The sequence below is a fragment of the Condylura cristata genome, unplaced genomic scaffold (assembly GCF_000260355.1).
Source record: "Condylura cristata isolate star-nosed mole 26May11 unplaced genomic scaffold, ConCri1.0 scaffold00006, whole genome shotgun sequence".
Taxonomy (NCBI): Eukaryota; Metazoa; Chordata; class Mammalia; order Eulipotyphla; family Talpidae; genus Condylura; species Condylura cristata.
In genome coordinates this window covers 26,197,244-26,215,558 of record NW_004567107.1, presented here as the reverse complement: position 1 = coordinate 26,215,558, position 18,315 = coordinate 26,197,244, and the positions used below count along the sequence as shown (strand labels likewise).

Here is an 18,315-nt window from a genome sequence, read left to right as displayed (position 1 = left end):
AAAAAGCACATATTAGGTAGAGGCAGGAATGTGGTAAGTTTTTTATTTCAAAATCCCAACTATTGGCTAGCATAGCACCACTGACATAGGCGCCCTGATAGAACTTTGATATTTAATCACCAGGAATGATTATGCCAGGCTTTCATTAAGGCTAACCAACAAAATCCAGGTACCCGATACCAGTTAGAGTTCAGATAGGAACTATGATCATAAGAACCCTGGAGCTGGTTTCCCAGGGAATCTCTGAATTAAATTTTAAGTGGTACAGCACGTACAAGGACTCTGGCCCACAGCTTTCTTCTCACATGTAGCAACTGATCGACTAAGAGGTAGATGAGATTCCAAATTCCAGCTAGCAGTGGAGAGGAGGGCCCCACCGCTGCATCAGGGAGGCTCCAAAGCCGCGTCCGCGTGAGCCTGAGCTGAGGTGAGGCAGCCAGGCGGCCTCCTCACGATGGCCAAGGAGGCAGGCTGCCACCACGTTCCCGCTGTCACTGGTTCCTCTCCCTAGGCCAAGCTGGGCCTCTCGTTCTCCACGCCGACCCACCTGCCTCCCAAGGTTAATCTGACAAGACAATGGTCTCCACGTCATGTAGAGGGTGGGTGCCGAGCCGCCTCACGTCAAGTCAGAACATGACTGCCAACAATTAGCCACACACACAATTGAATTTCCCAGGTGATCCCATCTCTTCCAACGTCTCTTCCCCACGTCTGCTGCAAAGGAGAGGAATCAGAGGTTTCCCTTAGGCTTTCCTCCCTGGGAATCAGTTCATAGGAGATGCTATGAACATTATGAGTTTATCCACAGATGTTTAACTGCACACACTAGACTGAGAGGAGAAAACACACGCTAGTTTTTGATTTAGCTATACCTACTGAGCTTTCTAACAAGAACCAAAGGGTTTCTCTCAATTATGCACTGTGGTCCAGTGTCTTCTACAAACACTAGGATAGGAAATGAACTCATGTTCATGCATGAACTAAAACTGCAGACACATTAACCTGTGCTATTCCCTGGAAAGACATGAGCCAGGTGTAGCCAAACACAAGTGCCACCCTAGCCCTGATGGCACAAGATCAGAAAACAGCCAGGTGGGGCGGGGGAAGCAGGGCAGGGGGTGCCCAGAGAGGAGCTGGCAGTGAGCCAGGTATCTCCAGGAACAGTCTCAGATGCTACTTGGTGACATCTGTGCCCTGGGCTGCCCGACCACCTTATATAAGTGTGGGCCCTGCTAAGGCTGGGTCTCCAACAGGTGTAAACAGACATTACTGGGTTGGGGAAAGCAAAAATTCAGAGTCTATACTTGTAAACCACAGTATGTAGCAATAAAACCCAAGGTAGAGGGGGTCTGACATTACCTTTGGTGAGTTTGTAACTGAAAATAATCTTAGGCCTGGGGAAGGTGTATTTGGGGCATGAAAGTGTGAAGAGGCAAAGCAGAGAATGGGGCAGGTTGTCACCGGGTGAGTGTCAGGCCAGGCTGCATGGGCGAAGGGTAAACGCACCAAGGAAGATCCCAGGGCCCGCGCCCCACAAAACGTGACTCTGTATCATCAAAAACAAGACAAACACTAGCTCTTTCTGACTTCCAAACATGGGACTGTAACATATGTAATACAAGTTGGTTAAAATATTGCTAAAACAGCACATACAGAAACAATACCTTACTTGTCACTCCCTACAAGTACACACTCCATTTACAGCTTTGTTTTTAAAACCCGGAAGAATTGTTAAAACATCTATCCAATAGTGATGTCTTCAAAAGTATATACACCTAGTAGTCCAGAGAATGTTCACTCTGGACCCAGTGTCAGCACCATCAGAGTGCAGTGTTTGTGACTGCAAATCAGACAAATAAAAAATACAGTACTTTCTGAGGCCTAGGACTAGCTCATGATACACTTTAAAGCATCTGTGGCAGACAGGCATGTCTTCAAGGGTCCTCCTTTAGACACAAAGTGCCACTGTTACACGTAAGTGCATTTTGCATCGCTATACAGGTATATAATATTCCCATCCGGGAGTATAGGAAATTCCATTAAATGCTTGAGTTTTACAAAAATTGCTAAAAAAAATTTTTTTTGCACTTCAGTTTTTAATTTTTTAATGTGCCACTTTTAACAACATCAGTTACAAACTACTTTCTGACTCACTCCTAATGAAGAACTTGGTTTCCGCGATCTCACCCCTCTGTGAGTGCGCATTTCAACAGAAATGCAATGGTACAAGCACTACAAGTTCCTAGTTCTCTACTTATGACTCGTCAAAACTTGCAAGAGCAAGGGCAGCCTAAAGCCTACACCTAGTGGCATCAGCCGCCAACCATGAGACTTGTTTCAGTCCTACACCCGGCATGGGCACTATCTCAAGAAACTGGGGTTAGAGCAAAGTGCTGGGGAGATTGCTGCTCTGCCAGCGCAGGCAGGTAGTCTTTGAGTGTTTATACAGGTGGCTGGACTGGCTGAACCTCTTGCCACACTTCAGGCAGGCATAGGGTTTCTCACCTGTGTGAACACGGATGTGCTTCTTGCAATCAGTCAAGGTCAGAAAAGTCTTGCAGCAGATTTTGCAGGCATACTTGCGAGCTCCCTCTACAACCAGGACGTTGTGCTCTGATAAGGCCTTCTTGCACTTTGACAGGACATCAGCAGACGCCCTGGTTAACTGTGGAGGGCCAGGCTGGGAAGGATGGTTGTTTTCAAATGAGGATGTGGCTCCATTCATCAGCAGCTGGGAACTGGCAGGGTTTTCTGGGATCTGTGAGCTTCTGACAGAAGTTACAACTGGCATCTTGGGCGCGATGCGGCGGTAATATGGAAAGTTGCTGGCTCCTCCTCTCGGGGAGCCCATCATTACCCGAGAGAAGGAGGAGTGGAGCCCCAAACCAGACCTGGAAAAATCCAGCCCAAACTGTTCTCCTCCTTGGTAGCCCGAAGTCTGCACACAAGGCAGGCCCATCACTTCCTGCATAGGTCTAACGAAGTGGGAGTCAGCAGGCTCGCTGAATGGGTTTTCCACGTGAGAGCCAGAGGCTGAGGAGGGCGCTCCCGCAGGTCCAGCCTCTGGACTCAACAAGTAAGGGGCCTCACCCTCCAGTCTGCAGTCACTAGTGGTGTTTGGGATATTATCATCATTGTTTTGATTTGTGCTAAAGTTACTTCCTCTGCTCTTGTTAAGAAAATTTGAAATGCTAAAAGTGGATTTATGTTCTAGGTTATTTGTGACTTCTAAAATATGGATGTCACCTACCCGATCAGTGCTAGACTGGGGATCTGAAAAACTCCGGTCACTGCTTTCAGGGCTGAGGTCTATCTTTTCGGCACTGACCACAACTCCTTCCACTTCCACAGATTCGCTGCCTTCTGCCTGTGAGGTCACATCGCTCACTTCATCCTGAGGTTCAGGAGAGCTCAGGGGCTCAGATTTTACCACCACTCTCATGTGCTCCTTTTCACCAAGGCCAGCCTCAGGATTTTCACACTGAAAACCGCTTTTTTCAGTCACGGCTTCCTGCTCAAAACTAGTCTCAACCTGAGTTGCACGAGAGGCCATGGACAACTGTGCCATGTTGCCGGCACTGTTGTCAGACTGGCTGGGCACCTGGGCATCTTCTTGAGCCCCGAAAGACTGGTCAAATATGATGGCACTGTCTTCCTGGTTGTCAGTCATGCCGTCAGCCTTAGGGTTATCCACAATTTTCAGAGAATCTGGTGAAAAGAACTCTTCTCGAGAATGAACCCCCGATGGTCCATTCTCGGGTGCAACATCAGAAATGGCAGACTCATCCATGGCGGGCCGGAGGCGTTGTCTGGCCCGCTCCTCTGCAGACTGCTTGCGTTTATGAAGGCGTCTCATGGGGAAGGGCGGCCGCTGGTCCAGGTTACTGCGGATTGATGAGCTCATGGGGGCCGGCTGCTCCTCACCACTCTGGCTGGAATTGAGGGCTGAGCTCACGATGCTTAGTCCCAGCTGCTGCAGCATGAAAGAGCGCTGCATGCGGGCACTCTGCTCCTGAGCGCGTTCACTGGGGGGAGACATGGGCAGCGTCCTTGTTGTTAGGTAATGTTTACATGCCTTAACAACAGAGTTCAAATGCAGGTGAGAGGCTGCCAATAAGACATCCATAACATTGCTCTCCCCCAGCATGAGGGTGGAGGTATACATCATGTCAATCAGTGCGGCAAAGGCCTCCGCTGTCACTACCTCGCTATCCAACTGGATCATGTTCATGGTTTGATCTCCCTCTGCTACGGAGAACAGAGCTCGGAAATGTGTGCTGCATGCTGCCAGTACAGAGCGGTGAGCTTTAAAGTGTCGATTCCCCACCACAATGACACAATCACACAGCTGGCCATGAAGTCTCTGGTAATTCAGTTGCTGGAAGATCTGTTCAAAGTGTCCAGGAAAATCCATGATCCTATAAGAAAGAAAGTGTTGAGACTTAGGAAAGCTTCAGGGGAAGTCAGAACACACGGGATGACAAAAAGAGACACATGGACGGTGAACCTTGGTCTCCGAGAGCTTAATAATGGGCACATGAACTAACAACCTGTCAAATAAAGAACAAATGCCAATTTAGCTAACAGACCTGGAAAGCATGCACACATGGAGAGCAACGACTGGCTGTTTACAGGCTCCTCTTCAGCCCACTTTTAACACTTATGTGAAAAAGACCAACATGGGTGAGCTGCATCCATGCCCCAAGTTGGTTAGACTTCTGTATCCTGAGGACAGTAAAAAAGTCCAAGATGTTGCACTCTTTAGTAATCTTTAGTAATTTAGTAAATAACTGAAAAGGGCAAATCCATTATTAGCGGAGAAGAGTTCCTGGTGGTGGGCTGTATTGATATAAATGCACTTATTTTCTACTCCTTCCTAAAATCCAGTTAAAAAGACACTAAAGCTTTCTGGTTTTGTTGTTATTTTAAACAAACCCATGAGGGAAAAAAAAGAATATGAAAGGTAACAATAGTGTTCTGGAAGCTGGCGAGCAGGTAAATAGTGCTGACTTAGCACATCTGAGAAGCTAAATCCTAAACTAGGTGTAGTAAACTACCTGACGTTATATAGAAAAGCTCCTTTCCCATTAAAGGTTAGAGAACTTGGTGCTGAGGTACAGGGAAGAGTGAAGAGGAGCCTGTAAACCAAGAGAACTGGCTGGAAGTCTAGTGAATAAATAGTACAATGTACTGCTGTACCACAGCAAAGGTAAACCTACGGCAACAGAATAGACTAAGGGCTACCTGGGGCTGGAGGTAGGAGGGGGAAGGACAGTAAAAAGGAAAAGCGTTTTTTTGAAGGAGGTGGTAATATCCTAAAATTGGTTATGCTGATAATACAATTTGTAAGTTTTCTAAAAATGTTTGATTTGTAAGCTTAAAACAAGGCCATTTTATGGTGTGCGCATTGTACTTCAAAAACTCATGTTATACTACAACATTTTAAAATTAAGGAAAGAAAAATCGAGATGGACAAACTCTAAAACCTGTTTTTCATTTTGAACTGTAGGGTGTCCATAAAACTAAACTGCTTGGAATATCACATCTCTCTCTGATATTACAAAATTAATGTTATTTTTTTCCTTAAATGTGATAATGGCATTCAGATTTTTTTTATGAGTACTGTTTAAAGGCAAAATAGTCCAATGTTTGCAGATGTAAATGAAATTTTTCTGAAGTGTTGAAATTTAAAAAGAGGGAGAAAAGAAGAGTCCACATGGCTTAGTGGGTATCATTTTCCAGGGCTGAATTGGAATCATTAAATACCTGTACATTTTCACCTGTTCTACAAAAAGAAGAATTTGCCTTATTTTCTTCTAAGAACCAGCTATACTTCCTAGGAACTTGGCTGCCGATTCAGTCTCAGATTAATCCTCCTGAAAGACTTCCATGTAGTTAAGTAAACAGGGTCAATAGCCCCAAAATGTTACTCCTTGGTGCACACTGCCACTTACTCTGCAGAAGTTGAAGGAGCCAAAGTCGAAAACCCCATTTTTTCCTCCCAGGAGAATGAACCTCTGTTCTTCTGGGATGGAGGCAAGATAGAACCTAACAGCTACACCCCAGGATACAAATGTAAGCAGATTTAATATCCACTGTGCCTGGCACTAGAGAGAGAATGTTCAACAAGTCAGATCCAATCTAACGCCAATAAAGTATTGTAAGTACTATGTAGGCCAGGGCGCATGGAAGGTCCCCTGGGAAGAAGTCTGCATTCTTCTGCTGGGCTTAGGGCTGAACTTGAAAGACACTGAATGCAGAACATAGGAGCTGCCACACTGAAAACTGGAACTTTAAGTTAAAGTCACACAGTAGGTAAGACATGCATACCCCCCTCCAATACCTGCTCAGCTACTAGAAGACTAGCAGCCAGATTACTTAGGTTCCCCCTTATTTTTTTAAAATTTTTAAAAAGATGTATTTATTTATGCATATAGAACTAGGGTACAGGCCAGAGGGGTGGTGAAAGGATTCACCAGAGACAGAGTGGGGAGCAGAACAGACCGACTGACTAAGTACACTGCTGAGGGGAGCAGCAGGCGGGTCAGGAGAGGTGAGCCGTGCCATGTGGGTCACCTCTGGGGCAGGGGATCAAACTGGTACTGAAGTGGTTTAGCTTCTTAGTGTTGCATTACCGCTGCACCACCAGGGAGAGCCCAGTCCCCATCTTTCATTGGGGAAACCCACTACTCCTCAAGAACACCCATCCATTCAGTTTCCAATAGTTAGGGCTTTTTAAATATCTACAGTTAAGGAGCATCACAGACTGGAGGGACAGGAAGATCTCTGACCTTAAAGAAAAAGCACCAAACAAGCAACTGAAGGAAACAATGCAGAGGAAAAAGGAAAACAGGAGGTGAAAAATACAACATCCTCACAGAGATGACACCATACCATGAAAGAAAAACACACACACACACACACACATAGTACAGAGAGAGTTCTATACTAATGTGGGTGTGGGGATAAACTAAAAAAGGAAGACAAAGAATGTAGAAGTTGGAGATCAAGCACTGCAGACAGGCACAATGCCGAAGAGGAGATGAGGCCAAGGGGACAGCACGGCAGCTGGGCTGGGGAGGAACCAGTCCAGACTGGAGGAGAAAACGGGAAAACTCCAAGGAGGTCCTCAAGGGAAACGACCTGTGTATTTTCCACCTTTGATTAAGTTTCCAACAACAAAATATATCACTAAAACACACACTCCCTCCCCCCTCCATCATCTTTATCAAGGTTCTCTGCCAGAAACTAGTGCCCTGAGGGGCAGGCAGTAGCATACACCTTTCTGATCCCCACCCAACTCACCCAGGGAACAAAATCTAGTTGTTGCTCACAAATCTGTAGTCCCTGACTTATAGGGTAAACTCAGGCAAAGTGCTATGTGCCAAGGAGGCGATTATTTTATAACAGGAACAGGGAAGAAAGGCTCATTCTCTTTCAAGAAGCTAAAGAAATTAACCAGGGAGTGAAAATCTTTTGTGTGTTAGTCATTATGCTATGTACTTTTTATTTACATTCTTTCTAAACTTCAAAATAATCCTGCTAGGTTGAACTTACTACCCTAACTTACCCAAAGAGGGGGAACCTAAGAGATGAACTTCCCAAATAAATATTTCGATCAAGCAAACCAATATTGAAAGAAAAGAAGCAGCAGAAATATGATTTACTTGAGAAATCATTTTTTTAAATGTCAGTTATCTTGAGTATAAGAAACTACCACTCCTTCCCATAAAGAGCATTAGCATTCACTGAAATGTCAAATTCTATTTTGTTCAGTCCCCACAGTATATAGAAAAGGGACAAGCAGTAAGGAAATGACAGTCCTAGAGACCCACTGCCTAGCCTATGTGCCCTCACATACCCCAATTCAAGTACTCCAGATTCCTCACAACACTTGAGGGATGCCTGGAACTTCCTGCTATGTGATGTTGCAGGCAACCTTCAAGGTAGAACAAGAATTCAGCTAATTCATTTCCTCTCAAGGAACTCTGGAAGTTTTGATACCAACATGGTAATAAACAAACCAATATGATCAAAACCTGGAGAAATGTCTGTCCTCTAAGTTAGTTAACATTATCTGTTTAAGATATTCTAAATTTTCCTTACTGGTAATATTTTTCACCACAATATTATGTAATCAGTCAATTTATGATCCTTCAGATTAGCAACAGAAATCGAGTACACTAAGATCAGAGCTAATCTCAGTAGTAATATCAAGACTGTCAAAAAGCATTTCAGTGTAACTCAGAGTTCCTAAATGAATACAAGAGTCCACTCAACTGATTTAATTACCATTTTAAAGCAGAAATGTTTCCTATGATGTAATAAAGTTTCTACACGCCAACCAATGCAATTAAGTACTGATCAACTTATGCACTGTGAAAGACAAAAGCATTTGTGATTAAATGACGTTAGGAAATTCACAAAATCTTCATGAGGGTGGGAGTAGTATACTTAGGCACCCTAGAAACCCAGTGACATCACAGAACCATTCTAAATAAACCATTACTGCCATTGCTACCTGCTGCTTTGTGTGGGGTCATGCTTGAGGTTAGGTGCTCAGAGAGGAGCTGCCATCACACCATCTAGACTAGTTCAAACCAACAGATCTTCTGCAGTGATGGATATCAGCAGCATAACTGCATGATGCACACTAGTCACATGTGGATACTGAGTGCCTAAAATGGGGCTAGAGGAACTGAGTTTTTTATTTTATTTAATTGCTGCTGTTCTGGATAGAACAGTTCTAAATGCTCACTACCTACTACTTCATACTGCACAACAAAACCTCACCTAAGGTACGAGATAAAGAGAACCTAGTTCTTATACCTGCATTATAATGATGGGAATGTGGGATTCTATCTTGGGAATGTGGGACTCACCATTTGTAGGCTATCCAAAGGTAAAGAAGATGTTCAAAAGATCCCAGACCTCTGCAAATGTCCTATGTGCACTACAATGTCCTTCTGACAATCAGAACCCTCTACTGCCTGTAATGGGCTGGTGACTTTGCAAATGTATAGCTGTGCTGGGAAAGAAGGGATCATCCTAGAAGTGAAAGAACCAAAAGAGCAGGAAACCAGTGAGTTACCATTTTACCACCTGTGTATAAGGCAGCACAGGTATTTTCATCTAACGCTCGTTGAGCCCTGACTCCTGTCCCATGGGCTATGCTAAGGAATTAGGGTTAAATAATACACACACACATACAGTGCAATCTAGGAAGTTTAAATCCAAGAAAAAAAAATAAGTATTTGTTGATTTAATTTTAAATAGCCAATACATGTCAACAAAAAACTTTTATGAAAATGTGTTTTCAAATAAAGAGAATAGTGGGTGTCATGGCTTTACATTTTTTGCACCAACAGAAGATAGTTGGATTCTTGTATTTGCTGCTGCATTCAGGTCTTTATAGTATCACATCTCATGATTTCTGGAAAACACTGTACACTTAAGAAAGTGGAAAAAAAAGAAGTCTTTGTATTCTTATGAACATAGTTTTGACATCACAGGTTTCAGGGGATATTATGTGTCCTTGGATTATACTTTGAGAACTGCCAATCTAACAAAAATTCTAACTATAGTGGGAGGATGGAGGAAAGGGGTTTTAAATTGAAATGTACAAAGTATAAAAAAATGGACAAATTCATTAAAAAACAGCAAACTTGTCTCAAACCAAGGGGAAGTCAATAGATAAAGCCTAAGCTGAAAAACTGCTAGAATATGCATACTATTTAATATGCCCATGTAAATCTTAAAAAACAGTTAATATCTGAAAGTGGTAAACTTGCGGAACAAAAATAAGAAACAGGAAGGCTAAGGTGTTTGTTTTAACAAAATTTGTGAACTATTTGACTCTCAAAGTAATGTGTACTTAGAAACTACATATAATTTGGTAAAATTTCTTTTCAAGAATCTGAAAGCTTGAACAAGCCATAAATGTACACATACACCCAAAATTAGAAAAAGATGCCAAAAAATTATTCTCCCCAGAAAAGACATAAATACTAATAGTTCTAATATTTTTATAGGAAATATCTATCAAATGCTATGGAAATGCTAATTCCTAATTATTCAGTTTCCTAATTCCTAATTATTCAGTTTCCTATGATGGAATAGTGAAATAGTTACTACATGCCAACCAATGCAATTAAATACTGATCAACCTTCCTCAATGAATAAAAATGAGCTATGCATAATGAAAAACAGTCTACTGCTGTGTATGTGCTAACTGTTAAAGAAAAGAATATCTTAAAAAAATTATTTATTTTGTATTTATACATACAACAGAGGTGCTGGGAAGAGGGCGAGAGAATTCACCAGAGACAGAATGGGGAGCAGAGGACAGGGTAGGTCTGCTGCACCTGTGGGTCAGCTCCCTGGCTAGGGATTGAACTCATGCTGCAGTGGCTTCATAGTGCTACACTTTAACTCACTGTACCACCAGGGAGGGCCCAGCTCTGACTTTTAAGAGAGACTGTTTAATATCTAAATAACACAGGCATAACTCAGTTGAACATGAGTTAAACAAAATGAGAAATTCAGTTGATGCACTAATGTGATTTTTAATATACATTTTGGTCACCCCTAAGTCACTATTCCGAGAATGAGCTGGAAATAGCAACATATTACTATGACGCATAAAAGTGATGACAAGTAGGAAGAAGGCTTGGATTCACAGTCTTAGGCAGGGATTCCCAGAAGCAGACCATGAGAGGATTCAAGTGTTGGTGCTTTATCAACGCGGTGCTCTGAGGAGAAACTGGGAGTAGGTACTGAGAGGGAAGCAACAGCAATCAATCAAAGGTACAATCTGGGGCAAAATTTCAGCTTTAGCCTGCACACTGCCTGTGTGCCAGGCAAAACTGCCACTTTCCGAAAGTATCTTACTATTCCAAGAACTCTTAACATTCACTAACCTAGATAAAACTCTAGCAGAAAAATAACCAAACAGAACTTTTCCTCTGCTTGTACAGATAAAATAGAAATAAGAGAAAACTTGGCAAGGTCAGATTCAAATAGGCTGGGGTTTTGATGAAACTACAATCTTGGAGGCCTAGAACATTCCTCCATTGTTCTGATTTCACCAACTATAGTTAGGTGATAAGAGGGAAAGGTTTGGATTACATGGGCACACAGGTGTCCACGGTTAAGTTTAGAAATCAAATCTGTCAGCACAACTAATTCCATAATCTCTCTGGGCCTGCTTTCTCAGGGTTCAGTCAGAAAGTAGATAAAGTAAGTCTATAAACAACGGAATCCATCAATGATAAAAGTCAGTACAACTGGGGAAGTCAAAATAATGCCTGAACACTTACCATCTCACCATATCCTTTAACTCCCCTTGTTTTCCACTTCAAAATTTCTGGTGATTAAGTGACCTAAAACTTTCTAACTCTGTACACAAAAAAGTATTAATGCCCTATATATTCCCAGTGCAAACATAAAATGCTTTTTCTACTAAAAAAGTTTGCTCAAGGCAAGGACTATTATTTCCTCTCTAAGTGCCTAATACACAGCACAGTGAATTTTTTTTGAATGAACTTTGTGTAGGATGAACTTGAACACCATAACCAACAGCTTTTTTTTTTTTTTTTTAAGATTTCTTTATGCATACAGAACTGGGGTACAGGCCAGAGGTACATCGGTGATGAGAGGCTTCACCAGAGAAGAAGGGGGGAGCAGAACAGGTAGATCAATGAATTACACTGCTGAGGGGAACAGCAGGCTGGTCAGGAGAGATCTGCCGCACCATGTGGGTCACCTCCAGGGCGGGGATCGAACTCATGCTGAAGTGGCTTTAGCTTCTTAGTGCTGTGCTTTATCCCTCTGCACCACCCAACAGCTATTTTTCTAAGATTCTCATCTCTAAAATCAGCCAAACCAGAGGCAAAAAATCTCAGAATATCCCAAATAAAGATCAAAGTCTGTAGAAAAGATTTCCTCACAGAAAATCCCTCAAACCTTCATGGTGATTTTTACCACCAAAAAAATTTAAGTTTTTAGTTTCCAAACTGATGATGAGCAGCAGCAATCCAGAAAGAGTAGTAGGTGATGCAACAGGAGACAGCTGACCTAGGGGAGAAAAGAGGGTGAGTGGCTGTGTAGCCCTAGAACTCACACAGGCCCCTGATGAAGCTTGTAGTTTTTGGTATACAAATTCAATCACCCAATGTTTTGAAGTGCTTACTTCATTCAAGGTTGTATGCTGTGGAACTGAGCTTTGTATGAATGAAATGAGCTTGTATTTCAAGGAAACAATTTACAGTATTGTTAGCTCTGACAAAATTAGAGCTTTCAGGTGAAAACTATAAAGTTTTGGAAAATTTGCATCTGTCATTGTCAATCTGACAGTTTTCCAATCCTCAAAAAAAAAAAAAAATCTCATTTGTGATGAGATCATTGGTAATACTAATGAAATATGACTTTAAACAATTTTTTTGTTCATTTATCTAGTAATGTGGTATTAATAAAGCATTCAACACAAGAACTTAATGAAAAGCTATGGTTATTTAAAATGCTAACCACTCTTAACATGCCCTTGTGGTAATTACATAAAGTCTGTTATTCCAGGTTTCTGGCAAATTTACTGGAGAATATAGATAGGACTGCTCCTTTTTAGTAACAGATTCCATTATTTCAGTGGATAACTGTGGGATAGTTAACATAACAGCTAATGCAGCTGGAAAAAGTTTGTGCTTGACCAGATTAATCACTGACCAACTTTGGATGTTAGACAAGTTAATCATTTAAGACTGAGTTATCCCATCTTAAAAAAAATAACAGATATAATCTGTGCTTGCAGGTGAGATGATAGAATTCAAGATAAAGATACTATGCATACTGGAATGTGGCATTGTGCTATTTAATATATATTACCTTTTACTTCGTGCAATTAATTTATTAAGATTCTCAACTCAGGCCCTAACTGGTGGCACAGTGGGTTAAAGCACTGCACTAAGAAGCTTCGATCTCCACCTGCCCCAGAGGTGACCCAATGGCATGGAAGACCTCTCCTGACCCACCTCAGCAGTGTATTTCGACAGTCTGCCTGTTCTGCTCCCCACTCTGTCTCTGGTGAATTCTCTCACCTCCCCTGCACCTCTGGCCTATACCCCAGTTCTGTATGCACAAATAAATAAATCTTAAAAAAAAAAAAAAAAGATTCTCAATTCAATATAAATATGAAAATGGTTTGGACCAAGGACAACATCAATAGTAGCAAGTCATAATAACTGTATACACATCATATGCAGATTTGATAAAAAAAGGCATTTTACTTCTTTGGTTAAAAAAAATAATAATAACCCCATAAAAACCCATAGCAACTCTGTCGAATTATCAGAAAAACATCACCCCCCCCCCAAGAGAGGGGCATTCTACAAAAGATTTGACCAGTATTTCTAAAACTCAGTACCGGAACATAATGAAAGCTGTCATAAGACAACAAATGCCTAAAGGAGAAAAGTACCCTAGGTGAGACCCTAAAACAGAAAAAGGACAAGCTGTGAAAACCAAGAAAGCCTTAATAAACAATGGATTTTAGTTAACAATAATGTATTGGTAATGGTTCATTAGTTACAAAATACTAATGTTATTAATAATAAGGAAACTAGGAATGGGTATACGACAACTCTACTATCTTTATAATCTTTGAATAAATCAAAATCTTTGCAAAAAATAAAGGTCTTTCTAAAATGCCACTCTTTTCACTACCTATTTGTTTTGGAAAGGTTATTTTCATAAAATATGTCACTTATATTAACATGAACGCTTACATTTTTCTGAATTTTAATTTCTAATTTGTTAAATACTATAACTCATAAAGTTATCAATAATTTTTAGATGTGTGAAGAAATATTTATCATATTAGTAGTGTTCAACAAGTAACCTGCTAAGTTGCTTTTGACCTACTCAAAATAAAGAATGCAATGTATGTTAGTAAATGTGTTTAGATTTTTATACATACTGTAGGTTCCTCTCACAAATGAACCCGAAAATACTGTATTTTCTCCTCCCTATCCTACCTCAAATCCAATAGACTAAAACTGTAATGAGAGGATTAAAAAATTAAGGGTGGATTTGAAATTACAGCTGACAAAGATGTACTGAAAAATCAATTATGCCAAATTAACAGTATCATGTACAGAAGGGGAAAAGGCGACTCACCCTAATCTTTTTAAACTTATTACGTTGGAAATAATACACTGTTGTTATCAAGTACACAGTAACAGCTGAACATGTAAAATTTCCAAAATGCAGACTCATTGCTAATTTCCATTTTTTAAGTGTAAAATATCACTTCCAATGGGATTCCTTGCAATAACAAACTTTCTTCAGGGCACAAAACCAAATTTGGAAAATGAAGTGGTTACAATTACAGTAAATTAATTGAGTACACTTAGTCTTAATTGTATTGAATTTCATTAAATCTAAGGTGCCAGTGACTATGAAATGCAACATTATAACATTAGGAAGAAAAAAGTTGCCAATTAAGCTATGCATAATGCTTATTTATGGCATCCTGTCTTCCAGGTTAAAATGTGAACTATATGTGGGTTACAACCAAGAAAATATGGAGACCTTAGACATACAATTAAAATGTTAGAAAATTATCTATTGATAATCTTGGAAGCTAAAAAAGTAATTTATCTATGCCTACTATGTTATATAATAAAGTCAGTATTCAAACAGAAATCCTAATCTATCTTAACTGCCAAAGGTAACTCAATGCTTTTAGCAAATATATGTATAATCAATGAAATGAAACGCACCTCCCAAAACAGGATCTGGAGATTAAAAGCCACTATTCAGTAACAAAATGATGAAAACAACTGTAAAGAGCAAGAGTTGACTCAGAAGCAGTTGGTCTGTTAGCATATGTAAAGTTACTTCAAGCTTAGACAAAAGGTACAGGGTGGTGTTAGATTTCATTCCACCTGCTACATTAAGGAAAAGTAGTAGCTCTACTGAACAGCTTCCATATCTGAGTAGTGGAAAAGTGAAATTCTATACTTAAAACTGACAAAAGAAAAGTGTTTACAACAGATTTATATTAAGAAATAAAAGTTAAATGTTATATTATTTTCTTATATTAAGAAATAAAAGTTAACAGCCAATTGATACCTTGGGGTTTTCTTTTTCCTTTCCAAGGAGAAACTGAGGCAAGGTTCTACATCAACCACCTTTGTCAGATTTCATTGTACATATAATATGTTGAAGTCTTGGGCCCAAGGAGTTAAGTCTCACCACTATAGAGCTATGGGCAGCACCAGTTTGATCCTGGCCACCTGGCCCAGCAGACCCCTGTCTCACACCCTACATCCCTCAGCAGTGTAATTCAGTGGATCTGCCTGTTCTGCTCCCCACTGTCTTTAGTAAATCTTCTCACCACTAACCACACACCCACCCCACACACCTCTGGTCTGCAACCCAGCTCGCGTGCTTAAGTAAGCCTTAAAAAAAAAAAAGGAAAAGGGCCCTCTCTGGTGGCACAGCGGGTTACAGCACAGCACTAAGAAGCTAAAGCCACTTCAGCATGCGTTTGATCCCTCCCCTGGAGGTGACCCACATGGTGCAGCAGACCTCTCCTGACCTACCGCAGCTCTTCTCAGCAGTGTACTTTGCCTGTTCTGCTCTGGTGAATCCTTGCATCGCCCCTGCACCTCTGGCCTGTACCCCAGTTCTGTATGCATAAATAAATCTTTTTTAAAAAAAGTGTAAGTATCTTAAATACTATCATAAAGTCTTTAAGTGCTTGTATCTAAGCGAGATTTTAAAATAAACTGTACTGACCTCTAAACTTAGGAAAACATCCCACTATGTTTTTCTTACAAATCCCAATTTTCAGAATTTTTCAAGAGACACCTCAAAACCAGAAAACAGTCTGCTATACCTCCAGCTAACTATACTGCCTGACACAACTAATAGGAGAAAAAAGGCAAATCAGAAAACAAGCTGATTTCAGGACTCTTAAAAGTTCTGGCTCATTTATTCAGCAAAACTCAAGGGCCCAGAACAGATCCCCAACCAGTTAGTCTTACCTGGCAGGTCACCAAGTTGGCCGTGGTGGCCAGACCTGTCTTCCCTAATTTACAGTAATTTCCAGAGGGAGTGAAAGCAATAGCGGAAAGTTCTCCTTTGTTTTAGAGTTTTTCTTAATCTCTCTCTTCTCCTCTTCTGGCTTCTTCCCCCACCTTCTCCTACTCTTTGAGTTTACAGCCAACTGTCTCCACCACAGAAATAGCCAAGACTTTACCAAATGAAAAGGAAGTTCAGAAAATAAGGTGCCCAGCCCACCCTTTTGAAATAATCTAAGGCACAAGAGCCCACACCAGGACAGCAAATCACCAGTGGACACAGGCACAGCATTCTCGTCAGCCTTTAAAGAAAGCTATTAACAGACTTTGGAAAAGTTTCAATTCTTGCAGATGAAGCGTTTCTTCTATACATTCAAATCAACCAGAATCCAAATAGACCAGTTAGTAAACAAGACTCCTCTCCATCTTTATCTAAAACTTTTCCTCCAAAATCCATATTCAGAATTTGTCTGCTATCCAGACTCTATAGGACTCTCCGTTATGCCAGAATGTAGACGGACTTAATAACAATCTTTCCTGGAAGAAGGGGAAAAAAGAAAAATCACCACGAACCTTCAATCCCCTTAATTCTCTGCGTTATCTATTCTCCGACAAATCTGTCCGGCCTCCAAGCTAAAGAGGAACGGCTGATCTTACACCGCATCTCCCACAGCTAGAAGCCTGGGAGTAGTGGACTTTCAATAAATGCCTAGAGACACTTCGGTCCTCAGATAACAAGTTGGGGCGTTGCAAAACCCCGGCTCCACCCATCCTGGGTCAGCCGCCCGCAGCCGACTCCAGACCGTCTTGGTCTTGCTCCGGGGTAAATGAAATCCCGTCGCTCAAGGAGACCCGGGGTGAGGGCAAAGAGCCACTCGGTCCCAGCCCGCAGGGCGACAGATGCTCTACTCACTCCACCAGGCTGTTTGTCGGGAGGCCTTTCCCACCCCATCCCTGTAACCAACGACCGGCACCCGCAGATCCGAGGGGGCGAGAGCCCCCGCCCCACCCGGCAGACTGCCTGGCGTCGGGACACGGGGGACGCCTGCGCAGAAGAACCCGCCTCCCACCGGTCTGGTCCCTCGACTCGGAAGGGTAACAATAACCCTCAGAGAGACCCGCAGGGGGGCCGTACGCATCTGTGCGCGCCCCGAAGCCTCCCAGCGACCCTACAGACACCGCCCGCCCAACGCCCCCGAAGCCCAACCGTCTACACGTGAACGCGCCCGCGCGCGCCACCACCGCCCGCGCTGACAGGGTCGCCTCACCTGAGCCGGGCTCCGCCCCCCTTCTCACTGGAGGAGGCGGTGACCCTTCTTCGAGCCGACCCGACAGTGGCGGAGGAGGTGGGAACGTCCAGGCTGGCGTCTCCGTGGTGGGATTTTCTTCCCCTTCCGCCCACCCCCCCCGCCCACCCTGCCTCTTGTCCGCCAGCTCCTTCAGCCCGTTCGCCGCCGTACTCAGAGAATACAGCGGCGGCGGCGGCAGACAGTAAACGGAAGTGACGCAGGCGAGATCGCCTACTGCTCTCCTAGCCCCCTCCTGTAGAGCTGCAGCCAATCATCAAGGGACGGGGCGGGGCCTGTCTTAAAGAACAGCCAGCCGGAACGCGTAATCCGGAGGAATTTACTCGGCCCCACGGAACACTGACCAATCACGGTCCCCAGAGCCTCGCTATGTTTACTATCGACCGAATCCCTGAGCTCTGTGACCAATCACGGTTGGTTTTACAACACGTAAACCTGTTATCAAACGCCTTTTAAGGCGGGATTTATCGCCGAGCGGTTTGAACTAGAGAAAAGCGACTGCATGCCATAGCCAATCAAGAACCATTATAGCTGAGAAAAGCGGTTTTTCCGCCTAATTCCACCAATCACAAGCACAACTGTCTTTAATCTGTGAACCATCAGCATTGGCTGAGCCTGAAAGACTTTCCCACCCTCGGGGCTCTCGTCCTCTCGATGAACCACCCCCTCCCTCCCCAAACAAGTTCTCTGCGCGGGACCTGCACACGCGAAATCAGAGGTTCAGTTTTGACCTCGTAGACTTTAGAAAAAATAAACTTCAAGTTGTCTAGGTTCTATTAGCCAAAATCCTGGCTAAAAATGATCAACCAAAAATGCGATCTGAGGACTGACAGTTGGCTCGGACAGTCCAGGAGACTGCGGTTCAGAGTGCTGGTATCTGAGGAGTCCGGCAGGCGCGCTCCCGGCTTTCGATTCTCATTTCCCTCAGC

At 42.6% G+C, this 18,315-nt stretch overlaps 1 protein-coding gene across 3 annotated transcripts; it reads right to left on the bottom strand.

The window, feature by feature from the left end:
* Nucleotides 1-23: 23 nt before the first annotated feature.
* On the bottom strand, nt 24-17,580 carry ZBTB5 (zinc finger and BTB domain containing 5). 3 transcript variants are annotated; one of them, XM_012721651.1, is made up of 3 exons: nt 17,348-17,424; nt 2,506-4,418; nt 24-714 (listed from the first exon to the last, which is right to left on the bottom strand). In XM_012721651.1, exons 2-3 carry the CDS (start codon nt 4,412-4,414, stop codon nt 617-619), a joined length of 2,007 nt encoding a protein of 668 aa, XP_012577105.1. In that variant the 5' UTR covers nt 4,415-4,418; nt 17,348-17,424; the 3' UTR covers nt 24-616. The 3 variants fall into 3 exon arrangements, with proteins under 3 accessions (XP_012577105.1, XP_012577104.1, XP_004677561.1); XM_012721650.1 differs by lacking the exon at nt 17,348-17,424 and adding an exon at nt 11,319-11,464 and having other exon boundaries at nt 634-4,725; XM_004677504.1 differs by lacking the exon at nt 24-714 and having other exon boundaries at nt 2,107-4,418; nt 17,348-17,580.
* Nucleotides 17,581-18,315: the final 735 nt, after the last annotated feature.